The following is a 16,718-nucleotide window of genomic DNA, read 5'->3' as shown; positions in this document are numbered from 1 at the left end:
CAATGTAGCTATCTGTGACCTGGGAGTTTCTTTGTGGGAAGATGGTCTGTAAAATCTGCTATTAGCACTTTCTGTCCTTTTTTTCCCCCCTAATCATTCTAGCCAGAGATGTATCAATGGTATTGATCTCAGAGAAATAGCTTTTGATTTCTATTATTTTTCTGTTTTCAATTTCATTGATTTCTGCTCACTTTGAATTTAATTTTTTTTTAATAGACTTTATTTTTTAGAGCATTTTCAAGTTTGCAGCAGGGTACAGAGATTTCCATATGTCTTTTTCCCATGCATTTTCTTACTGTAAAAGGACAAAGATGGTTAATTTGAGACCTTTCTACTTTCCCAATATAGGTATTTAGTACTATAAAGTCCTCAAAGTCCTGCAGAAGAAGATGCTTTCTTTCCTGTCAGTCACACTAAGCCTTTCCAGTATTGTCATTTTTGTCTGCTAAAATAAGAATTGTAAAGGCAGCATCTGCAGGGATAAAGGGGAATTTAAACTCACAACTGTTCTTTTTCATATGCCTTTTGCACATTTATACCAAGTTGAGAAGGACGGTATCACATATTTTAATTAAGGAAAACAACTTTTGACAAAGCTGTCTTACTGACTGCTTACTGCAGTTATTTCTTTACTTTGTCCCACTAAAAAGGCCTATCTAGTTAATCCTCTCCAGTTAATATTAACATGAATAATGGAAAGGAAGTGAAAGGAAAACTAGTTTTATCTAAATCATTTTAAGCAATACTTCATTGCCTCAAAGCCTCACATTTCTGCAGTTGTGAATAAAGATTAAGCTGGTACTCCAGGTTGGCCTTACTTTTAAATTTGCTTCTGAATAAAAAGTATAATAAGTCATGATATTTCAGCCATTATTCTGAACCTTCATTAACGTAATTTTGGATAGTCTTTTAGAGCTAGTGTGAATCAATCCACAGCAATAATACTTAACCTTTATTAAACACACTACCTTGTCTAGTACTGTGTTAGATACTCTGCATGGATTATTTCATTTGATGATACACTAAAATCCAGTGAGGTGTGTTTTAAGTCCCATTTTATAGATGGGAGTAAAAATGGGAAGAAAACAAAAATTTAGAAAGTAGTCTAAGGTCCTACAACTCAGTGGTAGAATTGGAGCTCTCACCCAGTCTCCAGTGATATTAAGTATGTTATACACCTTCTTTCTACTAATGTGTTAATTTACTATGTAAGGAGCCCTGTTGTTGTTCAGTTACTCACTTGTGTCGGACTTTATGACCCCGTGGACTGCTTCATGCCAGGCTTCTCTGTCCTTCACCATCTCCCAGAGTTTGTTCAAACTCATGTCCCTTGAGTCAGCGATGCCATCCAACCATCTCATCCTCTGTCATCCCCTTCTCCTGCCTTCAGTCTTTTCTAGCCTCAGGGTCTTTTCCAGTGATTTGGCCAGTGAATATTCAGGGTTACTTTAACATTGACTGGTTGGATCTCCTTGCAGTCCAAGGCACTCTCAAGAGTCTTCTCCAGCACCACAGTTTGAAGGCATCAGTTCTTCGGCACTCAGCCTTTTTTATTATCCAGCTCTCACATCCCTACATGACTACTGGAAAAACTATACAGAACTTTGTAGGCAAAGTAATGTCTCTGCTTTTTAATACACTGTCTAGGTTTGTCATTTTCTTCCAAGGAACAAGTGTCTTTTAATTTTGTGGTTGCAGTCACTGACCACAGTGATTTTGGAGCCCAAGAAAATAAAGTGTGTCACTGCCATTGTTTCCCCACCTTAATCTTTAGTTCCTCTTCGCATTCTGCCATAAGGGTGGTATCATCTGCACATCAAAGATCATGGCATCCAGTCCCATCACTTCATGGGGAAACAGTGTCAGACTTTATTTTGGGGGGCTCCCAAATCACTGCAGATGGTGATTGCAGCCATGAAATTAAAAGATGCTTACTCCTTGGAAGAAAAGTTATGACCAACCTAGATAGCATATTCAAAAGCAGAGACATTACTTTGCTGACTAAGATCCGTCTAGTTAAGGCTATGGTTTTTCCTGTGGTCATGTACGGATGTGAGAGTTGGACTGTGAAGAAGGCTGAGCACTGAAGAATTGATGCTTTTGAACTGTGGTGTTGGAGAAGACTCTTGAGGGTCCCTCGGACTGCAAGGAGATCCAACCAGTCCATTGTGAAGGAGATCAGCCCTGGGATTTCTTTGGAAGGAATGATGCTAAAGCTGAATACTCCAGTACTTTGGCCACCTCATGTGAAGAGTTGACTCATTGGAAAATACTCTGATGCTGGGAGGGATTGGGGGCAGGAGGAGAAGGGGACGACAGAGGATGAGATGGCTGGATGGCATCACTGACTCGGTGGACGTGAGTCTGAGTGAACTCTGGGAGTTGGTGATGGACAGGGAGGCCTGGCATGCTGTGATTCATGGGGTCACAAAGAGTCGGACATGACAGAGCTACTGAACTGAACCTTAGAATGAAAATACTGAGTAATGGATTTGACTCAGTATTTAAATAAATACTTATTTATATAGGTAGCTTATAATAATAGCTAACCATATATCTGCTAATTTTAGCTATACCACCTTATTTTCAATGCTTTGCATGGATCAGTTACTTTAATTCTCACAACTCCATTAACTGTATGTTTAATTATGTGATTATTAGATTACTATCTGCCTCCCACACTGGGTGGTAAGCTCTGTGAAATCACAAACCATGTTTTATTGTGTTTACCATTGTTCACTCTGTCCAGAGCTGACCATACAGTAGAGCTTAAATTTGAATGAATGAATGAAATGAATTCTTAATAGCTAATACTGATTACCTTTTGATAGTGATGTCTGCCTCCATCAAAGTAGTGATGCTTTCTCTGAAGTATTAAAATACATGTCATATGATCTGTGTAAAATCTTAAGTATTTAAACTCAACATTTTTTCTTTGCTGGTTACATCTTGACATCATGGTGATTAAAATTCCTTAGAAAGGGAACACAGTAATATATTTCATTACATTTAGCATTTTTTTAATTGTTTTCAGCTTAACTAATGGTTTGAATTGCAGTCATACTGTGTGCTAACCATTTTGCGGAATTTAATTTCAAGTTCTTGGTTGCTTGTTTTCACTTGACAGGAAATGTAATTCTTTGATGAAACCCTTGTAGCTTTAAGAAAGTAATGCTACCAGGTGCCTCATTTCCCTTCTTCAGTCTACCATCCTTAGGAATACTGTTTTCATTTGGCTTCTAAGGGAGAAGATGTCAACCGGACACTAGAAGGTGGAAGAAAGCCTCTTCATTATGCAGCAGATTGTGGACAGCTTGAAATCCTGGAATTTCTGCTGCTGAAAGGAGCAGATATTAATGTATGTAAAGAACATTGTCATTCTAGAAAAAAAGATTCCTGTTGTATGCTTTTGGGTAGTTGTTTTCAGTAGATTTGTAAAATAGTTACTGGTGGAAATCTCATGTGAATTAAGAATATAGTCTGAAATTTTTCCAGATTTCTGTAGCTTAGAAGTACATGTTTGTGATTTTTTTTTAAATAAGCAGAACAAGTTTATTTTTTTAAACTGATAAAACTAGGGGGTGGGGGACACGGGATAGATAGATTCATGCTTCCTTTTCATGTTCTAAAGCATTTTGAGAGTTAGCACTATCTGTAGGTGGCAAATGGCTATCACCCAATGGAGGATAGGCCCTGTAGTCATACGAAAAATCTAAAAGTGGATTTTTGGACAACCGTCAGGCAGCAGTTCTCTCTTGATTCTTGCCTTTTGTAGCTTCTGCATTTCAGAGTTTCAGCAGAATGTCTAACTAACCATAACAGCAAGTGAGATGGACTTTTCACGTCTCAGGGGCTGCCGTGCCACCTGGCCCTGCTGTGGGCATGTGTTACCTCTTCATACCGGCGTGCCTGCAGTAGTGGGGAGTTGAGGCTCAGAGAGGTTAAGTAACTGACTAGTCACACAGTTAAGGGCCAGAGTCCAGATTTGAGCAGGGGTCAAAGTCCTGCTCCCTCTGTTTCACTGGCTTCTAAGGAGAAACTGCTTGTGAGCCTAGGCCTCTGTCAGCTCTGTAAGAGGCTAAAAATGGGAGAACATTGATTTTCAATTATTTATAAGCATTCCTTAATGATCTAGAGAGAAGGAAGAAATGAAAAATGGGTAAAGTGATCTATATCTCATTCTTTCATAGGCTCCAGATAAACATCATATCACACCTCTTCTGTCTGCCGTCTATGAAGGTCATGTTTCCTGCGTGAAATTGCTTCTGTCAAAGGTGAGGTCAATTGCTGATTTTTATTGCTTTTTCTATTGTTTTATAACCAAGTAATTGGTTATTAATTTACTTAAATTTTGTGTGGCATCAGGAACAGAAAAATTAGAGGTAAACTAGCCAAAATTAGAGGTAAATTAGCCAAAATTGAAGTCTAGAGCAATGTTACTTGAAAGAGCCGATCCACACGCTGTTACCGGTTCTTGGTGGGTAAAGAGCCTGAGCTAGAAAGTAAGTCAACACAGTCTCCTTCATCAAGAATATCTTGCAATTTTTTTTTTAAGTTAGCTGAACTAGACATTGTACTTAAAATGTTGTCCTGTGCTAGTAACAATTTGCAGACTGGTGCCACATTCATATACCACATTTTCATTAACCTTGCCTTTGACATTTGTAAACTTCTTTGTCTGTAGTGATCTTTCTGAGCAAGATTATTGAGGATTGCTGTAAGGGCTCTCCAAGTCATTTGGTTTCTTGATGTGATTGAGATCATGGTACATTTGGAGTTTTCCAGTGTTTTGTCTTTGATTACAAGCTCTCAAATGAAGATCAGAGTCCAGCCTTAGAAATTAACCAGTCAGTTGCAGCCATTCTAACTGTATTAGATGGAAACTGCAAATGTTGGAAGACAAATAGTCATAAAATAAGGCACTCACATTAATCCCAAGATTATCTTTTCATGGCCATATTCTGGAAAATGTTCATAATGTTTAATTTGGAATTTTCAAATAAGTCCTGCTAAAAGAAGCAAGAAAGAATTAGAAATAAAATGAGTAAATATATATGAAGCATTTTGCACAGTACCTGACACATCATAATAGTCAAAAAATAGTAGCTTTTATTATGCTTAAGACTAAAGAGGATTTTATGCTTCATAGATTCAGTTTCAGTAGGATTTGGAGAACATTGGGAAAGAAAGTAGTACTTTTGTCCCAACACTTTATTGACAACTTTTCAAAGGTACTATCTGAAAGCAGTTAATCCAGGTCCTTTAAAATTAGTGGGTTTTACCCATACCTTCAGCACAAATACCGGACTTCTTGAAGTGTGTGGTGGTGGTGGTTTTTGCAAGTTTTGGAGAGTTGGGAGGTTTGGGGTAATTTTTAGATATTATATACCACACTGATTTAAAAAGCCAAAATAAAGGAACACATTATTCTTTGCCACTGTAATGGATGCAGCATCTTTGGTAGGATGTGGTCATGAAGATTTCCAGCCACTGTATCTCCTGTCTTCCTGTCCCCCACACCCATGTAAAGATTAAAAAGAACCTTTGAGAACTATGGATAATTTCAGCCTTGGGGGAATGTTTTTGTATTATGTTAAAAACTGGTTGTCACAGGCTACAAATACTAGTTTACAATTCATGAAAGATTTATTTAATTGTAATATTTTATTGGTTAGGACTCTCTATTGAAAGTAACTAAACCCAGCTTAGACAGGCTCAAGCAATAAAAGAGATCATGTTGACTCACATAGTTCTAGGTTGAGGCACAGCTTGTCCGTGGGTTTAAGCAACATGACCAGCATCTGATTTCTTTGTGTGTATCTCTCAGCTCTCTTCCTCAGGGTTGGCTTAATTCTCCCACCTCAGTATGTCTTCTGAGTGTAGAGCAAAGAAGCGGCAATATTTGAGAGTTGCTTAGAGCTTAAAAGTTCTCAGAGGAAAAAGTTTAAACTATGTGAGGTGATTTTTATTTAAACTTATTGGGGTAACCATTTCACAGTACATACACATCATTTTGTTGTATACCTTAAATTGTTATTAAACTATAAATTATATCAATTATAAATTAATAAGTCAGAATAAAAACAAGAAATGAATGACTACTCCTCCTCCTTTCTCCCTCTTTCTGTGACCTTTTGTACCTAGCCAAGGGATTTTGTTCTCTGAAAATAAAAACCTCCATGGGATCCTCTTTTAGCTTAGGGCTCTGGTCATTTACCAAATGAGGTACCCCTAAGCCAGCTCCTTCTTTGTAGTCAGATCTCAAACTGTAGATCAGAACTGTATTTCTTTGTGATGAGCCTTTCTTTCCACCTGAGTTCAGTTCAGTTGCTCAGTCGTGTCCAACTCTTTGCAACCCCGTGAATGACAGCATGCCAGGCCTCCCTGTCCGTCACCAAGTCCCGGAGTTCACTCACACTAATGCCCATCGAGTCGGTGATACCATCCAGCCATCTCATCCTCTGTCATCCCCTTCTCCTGCCCTCAATCCCTCCCAGCATCAAAGTCTTTTCCAGTGAGTCAACTCTTTGCATGAGGTGGCCAAAGTATTGGAGTTTCAGCTTCAGCATCAGTCCTTCCCATGAACACCCAGGACTGATCTCCTTTAGAATGGACTGGTTGGATCTCCTTGCAGTCCAAGGGACTCTCAAGAGTCTTCTTCAACACCACAGTTCAAAAGCATCAATTCCTCGGCACTCAGCTTTCTTCACAGTCCAACTCTCACATCCATACATGACTACTGGAAAACCATAGCCTTGACTAGGTGGACCTTTATTGGCAAAGTAGTATCTCTGCTTTTCAATATACTATCTAGGTTGGTCATAGCTTTCCTTCCAAGGAGTAAGCGTCTTTTAATTTCATGGCTGCAATCACCATCTGCAGTGATTTTGGAGCCCCTCAAAATAAAGTCTGTCACTGTTTCCACTGTTTCCCCATCTATTTCGCATGAAGTGATGGGACCAGATGCCATGATTTTCGTTTTCTGAATGTTGAGCTTTAAGCCAACTTTTTCTCCTCTTTCACTTTCATCAAGAGGCTTTTTTTAGTTCCTCTTCACTTTCTGCCATAAGGGTGGTGTCATCTGCATATCTGAGGTTATTGATGTTTCTCCCGGCAATCTCGATTCAAGCTTGTGCTTCTTCTAGCCCAGTGTTTCTCATGATGTACTCTGCATATAAGTTAAATAAGCAGGGTGACAATATACAGCCTTGACTTACTCCTTTTCCTGTTTGGAACCAGTCTGTTGATCCATGTCCAGCTCTAACTGTTGCTTCCTGACCTGCATACAGATTTCTCAAGAGGCAGGTCAGGTAGTCTAGTATTCCCATCTTTTTCAGAATTTTCCACAATTTATTGTGATCCACACAGTCAGAGGCTTTGGCATAGTCAATAAAGCAGAAATAGATGTTTTTCTGGAACTGTCTTGCTTTTTCCATGATCCAGTGGGTGTTCGCAATTTGATCTCTGGTTCCTCTGCCTTTTCTAAAACCAGGTTGAACATCAGGGAGTTCGTGGTTCATGTATTGCTGAAGCCTGGCTTGGAGAATTTTGAGCATTACTTTACTAGCATGTGAGATGAGTGCAGTTGTGCGGTAGTTTGAGCATTCTTTTGCATTGCCTTTCTTTGGGGTTGGAATGAAAACTGACCTTTTCCAGTCCTGTGGCCACTGCTGAGTTTTCCAAATTTGCTGGCATATTGAGTGCAGCACTTTCACAGCATCATCTTTCAGGATTTGAAATAGCTCAACTGGAATGCCATCACCTCCACTAGCTTTGTTCATTGTGATGCTTTCTAAGGCCCACTTGACTTCACATTCCAAGATGTCTGGCTCTAGGTGAATGATCACACCATCATGATTATCTGGGTCATGAAGATCTTTTTTGTACAGTTCTTCTGTGTATTCTTGCCACCTCTTCTTAATATCTTCTGCTTCTGTTAGGTCCATACCATTTCTGTCCTTTATCGAGCCCATCTTAGCATGAAATGTTCCCTTGGTATCTCTAATTTTCTTGAAGAGATCTCTAGTCTTTCCCATTCTGTTGTTTTCCTCTATTTCTTTGCACTGATTGCTGAGGAAGGCTTTCTTATCTCTTCTTGCTCTTCTTTGGAACTCTGCATTCAGATGCTTATATCTTTCCTTTTCTCCTTTGCTTTTTGCTTCTCTTCTTTTCACAGCTATTTATAAGGCCTCCTCATACAGCCATTTTGCTTTTTTGCATTTCTTTTCCATGGGGATGGTCTTGATCCCTGTCTCCTGTACAGTGTCATGAACCTCCATCCATAGTTCATCAGACACTCTATCAGATCTAGTCCCTTAAATCTATTTCTCACTTCCACTGTATAATCATAAGGGATTTAAGTCATACCTGAATGGTCTAGTGGTTTCCCCTAGTATCTTCCATTTTTGTCTGAATTTGGCAATAAGAAGTTCATGATTTGAGCCACAGTCAGCTCCTGGTCTTGTTTTTGCTGACTAGATAAGAGTTTCTCCGTCTTTAGCTGCAAAGAATATAATAAATCTGATTTCGGTGTTGGCCATCTGGTGATGTCCATGTGTCGAGTCTTCTTTTGTGTTGTCGGAAAAGAGTGTTTGTTATGACCAGTTTGTTCTCTTGGCGAAACTCTATTAGCCTTTGCCGTGCATCATTCTGTACTCCAAGGCCAAATTTGCCAGTTACTCCAGGTGTTTCTTGACTTCCTACTTTGCATTCCAGTCCCCTATAATGAAAAGGACATCTTTTTTGGGTGTTAGTTCTAAAAGGTCGTTTAGGTCTTCACAGAACCGTTCAACTTCAGCTTTTTTCCACCTAGGACAAACAAAATAAGGAGTGATTACTCTTAAGATAGCAAGAGCGCAGACCATTGTTCCGTATTTCTTATTCCCAAAACACTATGCTGTAGGTCATTAAGACCTTAAATCTTCTACTTAGATAAGTTCCTGAAAAGCTGGCTTGATTTGAATGTATTGTAAGCCATTATATGTTATCCCAGAAGGGTCTTCATAGATATATACTATATTGCTGAATTATCGGTTATAAGTTGAGTCCTGACTTTAAAGTAGTTTTTAATTTTATTTGTGCCTGTAATTTTGTCCTTTCATTATATCTGAACCTTAATTTTTGTAGCTAAATTAGTGACATTCAGTGGTGGCTATTTGATGGCAAACCAATTGTAACCATGTAGAATTGTTATTTTAGATGAAAGAAAGATTTTCTTTTTATGTTTTTGAAAGCAACATATTACCTTTTTAAAGCAATGTAATACAATGTGGTGTTGGGTTTTTTCCCAGAATTAATTATGTTGATTTTATTTTTGCATAAGCTTCTTAATGGATACCCAGTAGCTCTGTTAACAGAATTTTTAAAGGAGGAAATTGTGCTCTTTCAAAAATCCTTAATTAACTAAAATAAGGCTATTCCAGTGCATTTATTTAAAGTCCAGTCAGAGGTTATATTATGTAATCTGGTTTGTCCTGCTCTTTATCAACGTTAGAATCCTTATCAATTACTATGAATTCATTTGAAAGTACATAGTTTTAGAAGTTTTCCAGATTTGTTGACAGCTCTAATATACAACTGATTCTTGAACAACAAAGGTTTGTATTGAACCAGCACACTTACACGCAGATTTTTTTCAGTAGTAAATGCTGAATATACTGCAAGATGCATGGTTGGGTGAATCGACAAATGTGGAGGAACCACAGATACGAAGAGCCAGCTATAAGTTACAAATGGATTTTCAGCTACACAGAGGGTCAACTATATTATTCCACTGGTACATCATTAGCATAAGGGAAAAGCCAAAATAATATTTTAAAACTCAATATGATCACAAGTAATGGTAAAAACAAAAATTATAAAAACAAAAAAGTTGCTAGAATGTATAAAATCAAACTATGGGATTTGATTTTATATTAAAACAAGCTGTGCCGGTTACTGGACAATTTTTATTTTAATGCAGTAGAAGATGAAGTTATGACACAAGTAGGAATATAAGATGTTTAATTCTTTATTATCCATATGGCAAAAAGGAAGGTAACATCTATGGAAAATATAACTTTTGTTTATGAAATCTCCAAATACTTAAGGTGACCATAAAGGAAGTTAAACAACTTCCTAAAGTCTAACAGAAAGTAATGGAATCAAGATTTTTTCCAAGACATGACTCCACACATGTTCTTTCTCCTTGAGAGTTCCTTTTCAGACTTATCATCATGGACAATTATGAGAAATGATTATACTTCTGCAGGTAAAAGCTATTTGGCCTGATTTTTTATTGTTACAACTCATGATTGAAAAAAATGTAGAGATCAACACTTGTGAGCCTTTCACTTCAAGACCGAGGTCTGAGCATGTGCCAGGGTATCCCCCTTTAACCCTCTGATAATAGAAAAGAGATTTTTTAAAATAAATGAATCGACATCTGCTTTAAACCATAAGATGGGATTTATGAGACAATAAATTATCCTTGAGAGACAGAAAACAGGTGAGATGAAGCTGAAGAAGGCGGCATTCCCAAACATAAGCAAGAGAGGACTGTTGCAAGTTACGAGTCGATCCAAGGCAGCTTGAAGCCCAGAAGTGGTCAGCACCCTGGAGCAACAAACAAGTGAAAAAACAAACCCAAAGCAGAAGACTGAGATGTAAAAATGGATACACAAGAAATTACTACGTGAATAAAAACAATTATTGAAATATAAAATCAACATGAATGTTTAAAAATATAAGCTAAAACTATAGAACTGCTAAATAATACTAAATAAGATTCAAGGAATGTGAACAAAACTCCTGGTACTCACCAAATCCAGAGTACCTCAGAAACAGTGGTAAAACTGGTGAAAGGAGACAGATGAAACAGATTCAAAATTCAGGCTCCAGAAGCATCCTGGGGAACTAGAGTAGTCTTAAGCCCGTGTGAGGGTATGAAACAGAAGTGGCAGCAGCCCCACAGTCACTAAAAAGACCAAACCTAACAGACCTTGACCTAATGTTATGAAAGCAAAAACAGACCATCTAAGCACCTGTCATTTTAAATTGTAATTATCTCACAGTTGAATAAGATTTTTTTTTGCCTGAAAAAAATCTTAAAAGGAGACTTTTGAAATAAAAGATATTTAAAAGATGTATAAAAATATTACTGACTTCCTGACTAAAATCGCAAATGCCTGAATAATAGTAATGTTGCAGGCACACATTATGTAGAAGAGAGTTAATCACAAAATGGTACTCTTGAACTATGTTATAGCTGATGGATATTTGTAAGTCTAAATTTCATTTATTTTTCACAGTTACATATAATTTGGCAGCATCTAATTTCTGTGTGGTTAAAAAAAACAGTTCTCTGTGAGAAGTAATTGTTTGCCTATAACATTAATACACTATCAGGCTAGACATTTCCTCTAATACTAACATTTCCTCTAGTATATAGTATTTAATATATATATATCAGATTTCTATATTTATACTTACTAAAATTCTTTATAATTTATGTAATTCTCTTGATAATAAAAGATTTTAAGAAGTCTTGTTAAGAAAACTGTTTCTAAATAATCCACTCTAGGGTATTGTGGGGAAAAGGGAAATACTTAACATCAAAGTAACATTTAAGTTTACTATCATTTAGAATTCAGACAGATAAGCATTCATTACTCTAGTGTATGTTTATACTCTGTCCCTTATATGCGATATACTGCTATTAAAAATGACCACTCAACTTCTATTAAATAAGAATTCTTTTAAACAAAGAGAAAAGGCACCCTAGCATGAGAGAATCACAAATCTTATAAAATTTAATGAGTTTTTAAACATAATTACTGTCTTATTATTACAGAATCAAACTGACAATATACTTGTTATTATAAATTCATTTGTTGGTAGAGACAGCATACTAAGCTATATCTGAGAGAGAAAAGTCCAGAATAAACTTGGCTCTTTTGTTTTCTGTTATTTCTCTGCTTTACACTGTGTCACAGAATTTACCTCCTTAGGACGTCTCCTGTAACCTTTCAAGAGAAATATGTAACCACTGATGTTTGTGCAACTCTGATGCACAGCTGATTCAGACCACTCTATGTTCATTGTGTGGATAAATGAGTGAAAGACAGATTTACTCAATGGCCTTCCTTTTATAAACAGGAAGTTAAAATGATTAACATCTTATGTACAACTGCTGTAGAGAATAAAAAGTACTAAAACTGCTAATACTAGAAAAGCACCTTACCTGATAATGCTGAAAATTTTGCTCAATATGTTTTCTGTGCTGTACTTGAAAAAACTCAAGCAGCCGGTTGGTAATAAAATTTGAATATCCCTCTCAAATAGCAGCATTGTTAAAAGAGTTGTCTGTGGTACAGATTCTGCTGCTTGAATTGAGAATCAAGATAGAAGGGCTTAGAGGTCAACCCCTTTTCAGCTTAAGTAGATGTGTGGTAGGTAGAAACATTTTTTTACTCAAATTACTCCCTATTCTACTCCTGGTAAAATCTAAACAGTTTTGCATATTCTCAAAGCACACATATTATTGATTATTGCTTTAACCCCCAGAGTTCTTTCCCATGTAACATAGGCAAGTTTAGTTTCAAAAAATTTTAGGACTAGTGACCTGCAAAGAACTGAGCAATACCTTTTCTGAATTGCCTTATTTTAAGAAACTGCATGAGGAAAGAGCTAGCAGGCTTGATATAGCTAGAATAGTACCCCCCAGAGACTGTAGAAACCAGTTGTTATACTGTTTTGATACACCTTACAAATCTCATCCACAACTATGTCCTTTGTAAGCTTTTTTTTTTTTTTTTTTTTAACCTATTTAGCTCTGACTGGAGTGCATTGATAGATAGTTTGTTAGTGACATAAAGTGTGTGCTGTGATATCACACACCTCCAAGTTTGGCTTTCAGTTCTCCTTAATAACTGTGGCTTTAAATAAATTCCTCATCGTCTCAGCCTGAATGTTCTCTTCTGAGACATGGGGCTAGTACTTACCACATAGAGTTGATGAGAAGGTAAATGAATTAGCTCCTAGTTAAAATAGTACTTATACCTAAGAAATGTCGTTTAAGTGCTTTACATATATTGATTCATTTAATCACAGTAATCCCAATGAAGTGGGTACGATTTTTAATCCCCCATTTTACAGATGGGGAAACTGAGGCACCAAGCATTGGGAAGCTTTCCCAGGATCGCACAGCTCATTAGGAGGAGAATGAGGATTCAAGCCCCACTACTTTGACACCAGAGCTATAACATAAGAACAAATCCAAGATCATTATACATGCATCAGAAAATGAACTGTAGTCACTGTCTCCAAATGAGAAGTACAGTGAAACATAGACTGTGTCTCATTGCTCCGGGGGTGGAGAAGGGGCTTCATTTGTTAGGTTTTGTTATGTAAATAGGTTGGAGTGGCTACTTTTCTCTGTAAGAGTTAATCGAGGTTATAAGAATCAGTTTTATTTTTTTTTTCAAACTAAAAGGTTAAAATAGCAACACAGCCCACCACAAAAATTAGAAGTCCTCGCAAGTATTGTTGTTCATACATGCCATTTCCTGTTGCTTGTTTAGCACATTGTTTAGAGAGGCAGACAGGGTCCATGGTCCTGAAGTTAGCAAAGACAGATTTAATACCTGGTCCTATGACTTCCCCAGGTTTGATTCCTGGGTTGGGAAGATCCCCTGGATAAGGAAATGACAACCCACTCCAGTATTCTTGCCTAGAGAATTCCATGGACAGGGGAGCCTGACAGACTGCAGTCCACAGGATTGTCTGAGTGGAACATGACTGAGCGACTAAACCGCCACCTGTGACTTCACAGCCAATAATAAAGCACAGTTAGCAGATAATTAAAGACTGTGACAAACACTCTTAAGAGAAGTGGAGTTCAACTGTAACAAAACTCCTGCTACAGAGATTTAAACAAGAAAGTGGCTTCCCCTTTTGTGGCTGAATAATATTCCACTATTTAACTCTTTATTTTTAAGAGAGATTAACAGAATTTTTGATGGAGGACTTTGCAGAGGTCATGTAAGCCTTACCATTTTATTTACAGATTGTAAAGCAAATAAAACATCTGCAGAGAGGTTAAGGATTGCCTAAAGTCACACAGCTACTTCAGGGTAGAATTGGGATCCACACCACCTGCTTGATTTTTTTTTTTTTTTGAAGTGTAGCTGTACAATGTTGTATAAGTTACAGGTGTATAGTATATTTTTTTTAGTGAAGTATAGTTGATTTACAATATTGTGTTTGTTTCAAGTGTACAGAAAAATGATGAGATTATACATATATATGTGTATATCTGTTCTTTTAAAATTCTTTTCCATTATAGGTTATTATAAGATACTGAATATAAACCCTTGTTTATATATGGTAGTGCGCATCTGTTACAGCTTATCCCTCCCCTCCCCTTCCACTTTGGTAACCACAAATTTGTTTTCTACGTCTGTGAATCTGTTTTTGTTTTATATATAAGTTCATTTGTACTGTTTTTCAGATTCCACATGTAAGTGATACCATATAATGGTTTGTCTTTGACTTGAATTATTTAGGATAATCTCTAGGTCCATCCAGTGATTCACAATTTTTTAAGATTATATTCCATTTATAGTTATTATAAAATATTGGCTATATTCCCTGTATTGTACAGTATATCCTTTCCAAAATTTGTGACAGCATGGACGGACCTTGAAGGCATTATGCTGAATGAAATAAGTCAGAGAAAAATACCATATGATCTTATTTACATGTGAAATCTAAAACAGAACTCACATATACAGAGAACAAATGATGTTGATGGTTGCCAGAGGTGGGAGGGTTCAAAAGATACAAGCTTACAATTATCAGATAAATAAGTCCTGGGAATGTAACATAAAACATAGTGTGTTAACAATACTGAATTATACATCTGAAAGTTATTAAGAGAGTAAATCTTACAAGTTCTCATCCTGAGGGAAAGACTCTGTAACTCTGTGTAGTGATAGATACTGACTCGTCTTATTGTGGTGGTCATTGTGCAGTACACCCATGTGTCAGATCATCATATTGTGCACCTAGTGTCATGTTCTGTGTCAGTTACATCTCAAAGGAAAAGTGGCCTGCAGGTATGACAGTCCAGGGCCGAATGACTGGCTCCCCTTGTCCTTTCCCCTAGTCCTTACTGTCTCAGGACAACTCGTCCTGAGGATTCTCTCGTCCCTGGGGCTTTATGGAGAAAGAAAGCTGTCCACAGGAGAGGCCAGCTGTGTGCCAGAGGGCCGCCTGCAGCTTTAAGGGAGTCTGGGGATTCAGTTTCTTCTCTGTAGGGGAGGAAAGCACAGAAAAAAAGGGGGGCTGTACTAGACTTTAGATAAGCCAAGCTAGAGTGTCTGCCTTGAAGTGTGGTCGACAACATGCCCTTGCATACAGGAGGAGAGAAGCCAAGTCACTGTCTGGAAAATTCCAGAAGGGCTTCACAGAGAGTAATAGTTGAATAAGAGTTAGTCGAGTGGTTAAAGGGAGAGGACAAAGAATTGCTTTGTTCCTTTACATTTTAAGAGTCCTGTGGGGCATTTAATACCAGATATTCAGGCATTCGTTTTGTATTTGATTCTAACTCGCTTTCTTTCCAAAAGTGAGTTGAATATATCAAACCACGGTTGCTAAGTTTTTATTTAGTGGTTATAGATCCATGATATTAATGTACTTTATGATTAGATTGAATTTTTGTTGCTGTCTCATTAGTTGTATTTGTATTTGAAGTAGCGTCAGACACGACTGAGCGACTTCACTTTCACGCATTGGAGAAGGAAATGGCAACCCACTTCAGTGTTCTTGCCTGGAGAATCCCAGGGACGGGGGAGCCTGGTGGGCTGTCGTCTGTGGGGTCGCAGAGAGTCGGACACGACTAAAGCGACTTAGCAGTAGCAGCAGCAGCATAGTGGTTATATCCTGTCAGTTCAGTCACTCAGTCGTGTCCAACTCTGTGCGACCCCATGGACTGCAGCACGCCAGGCCTCCCTGTCCATCACCAACTCCCGGAGTTCACTCAGACTCACGTCCATCGAGTCGGTGATGCCATCCAGCCATCTCAACTTCTGTCGTCCCCTTCTCCTCCTGCCCTCAATCCCTCCCAGCATGAGTCTTTTCCATTGAGTCAACTCTTCGCATGAGGTGGCCAAAGTACTAGAGTTTCAGCTTTAGCATCAGTCCTTCCAAAGAAATCCCAGGGCTGATCTCCTTCAGAAGGACTGGTTGGATCTCCTTGCAGTCCAAGGGACTCTCAAGAGTCTTGTCCAACACCACAATTCAGAAGCATCAATTCTTCGGTGCTCAGCTTTCTTCACAGTCCAACTCTCACATCCATACATGACCACTGAAAAACTATAGCCTTGACTAGATAGACCTTTGTTGGCAAAGTAATGTCTCTGCTTTTGAATATGTTGCCTAGGTTGGTCATAACTTTCCTTCCAAGGAGTAAGCGTCTTTTAATTTCATGGCTACAGTCACCATCTGCAGTGATTTTGGAGCCCCCCAAAATAAAAGTCTGACACTGTTTCCACTGTTTGCCCATCTATTTCCCATGAAGTGATGGGACCACATGCCATGATCTTCGTTTTCTGAATGTTGAGCTTTAAGCAGACTTTTTTCACTCTCCTCTTTCACTTTCATCAAGAGGCTTTTTAGTTCTTCTTCACTTTCTGCCATAAGGGTGGTGTCATCTGCATATCTGAGGTTATTGATATTTC

General features: G+C 37.9%; 1 protein-coding gene across 8 annotated transcripts in view; it reads left to right on the top strand.

Annotated features, from left to right (window-relative positions):
* MTPN (myotrophin) overlaps positions 1-16,718 on the top strand; it is a 130,648-nt gene that overhangs the window by 41,766 nt on the left and 72,164 nt on the right. For all 8 annotated transcript variants that reach the window (XM_069588460.1, XM_069588461.1, XM_069588467.1 and 5 more), the window contains exons 2-3: positions 3,245-3,358; positions 4,191-4,274. In XM_069588460.1, coding sequence (XP_069444561.1) covers positions 3,245-3,358; positions 4,191-4,274 — 198 coding nt within the window. The remainder of the gene's footprint in view (positions 1-3,244; positions 3,359-4,190; positions 4,275-16,718) is intronic.

Source organism: Ovis canadensis, chromosome 4 (assembly GCF_042477335.2).
Source record: "Ovis canadensis isolate MfBH-ARS-UI-01 breed Bighorn chromosome 4, ARS-UI_OviCan_v2, whole genome shotgun sequence".
Lineage (NCBI taxonomy): Eukaryota > Metazoa > Chordata > Mammalia > Artiodactyla > Bovidae > Ovis > Ovis canadensis.
This window is presented reverse-complemented; position numbering and strand designations above follow the sequence as displayed.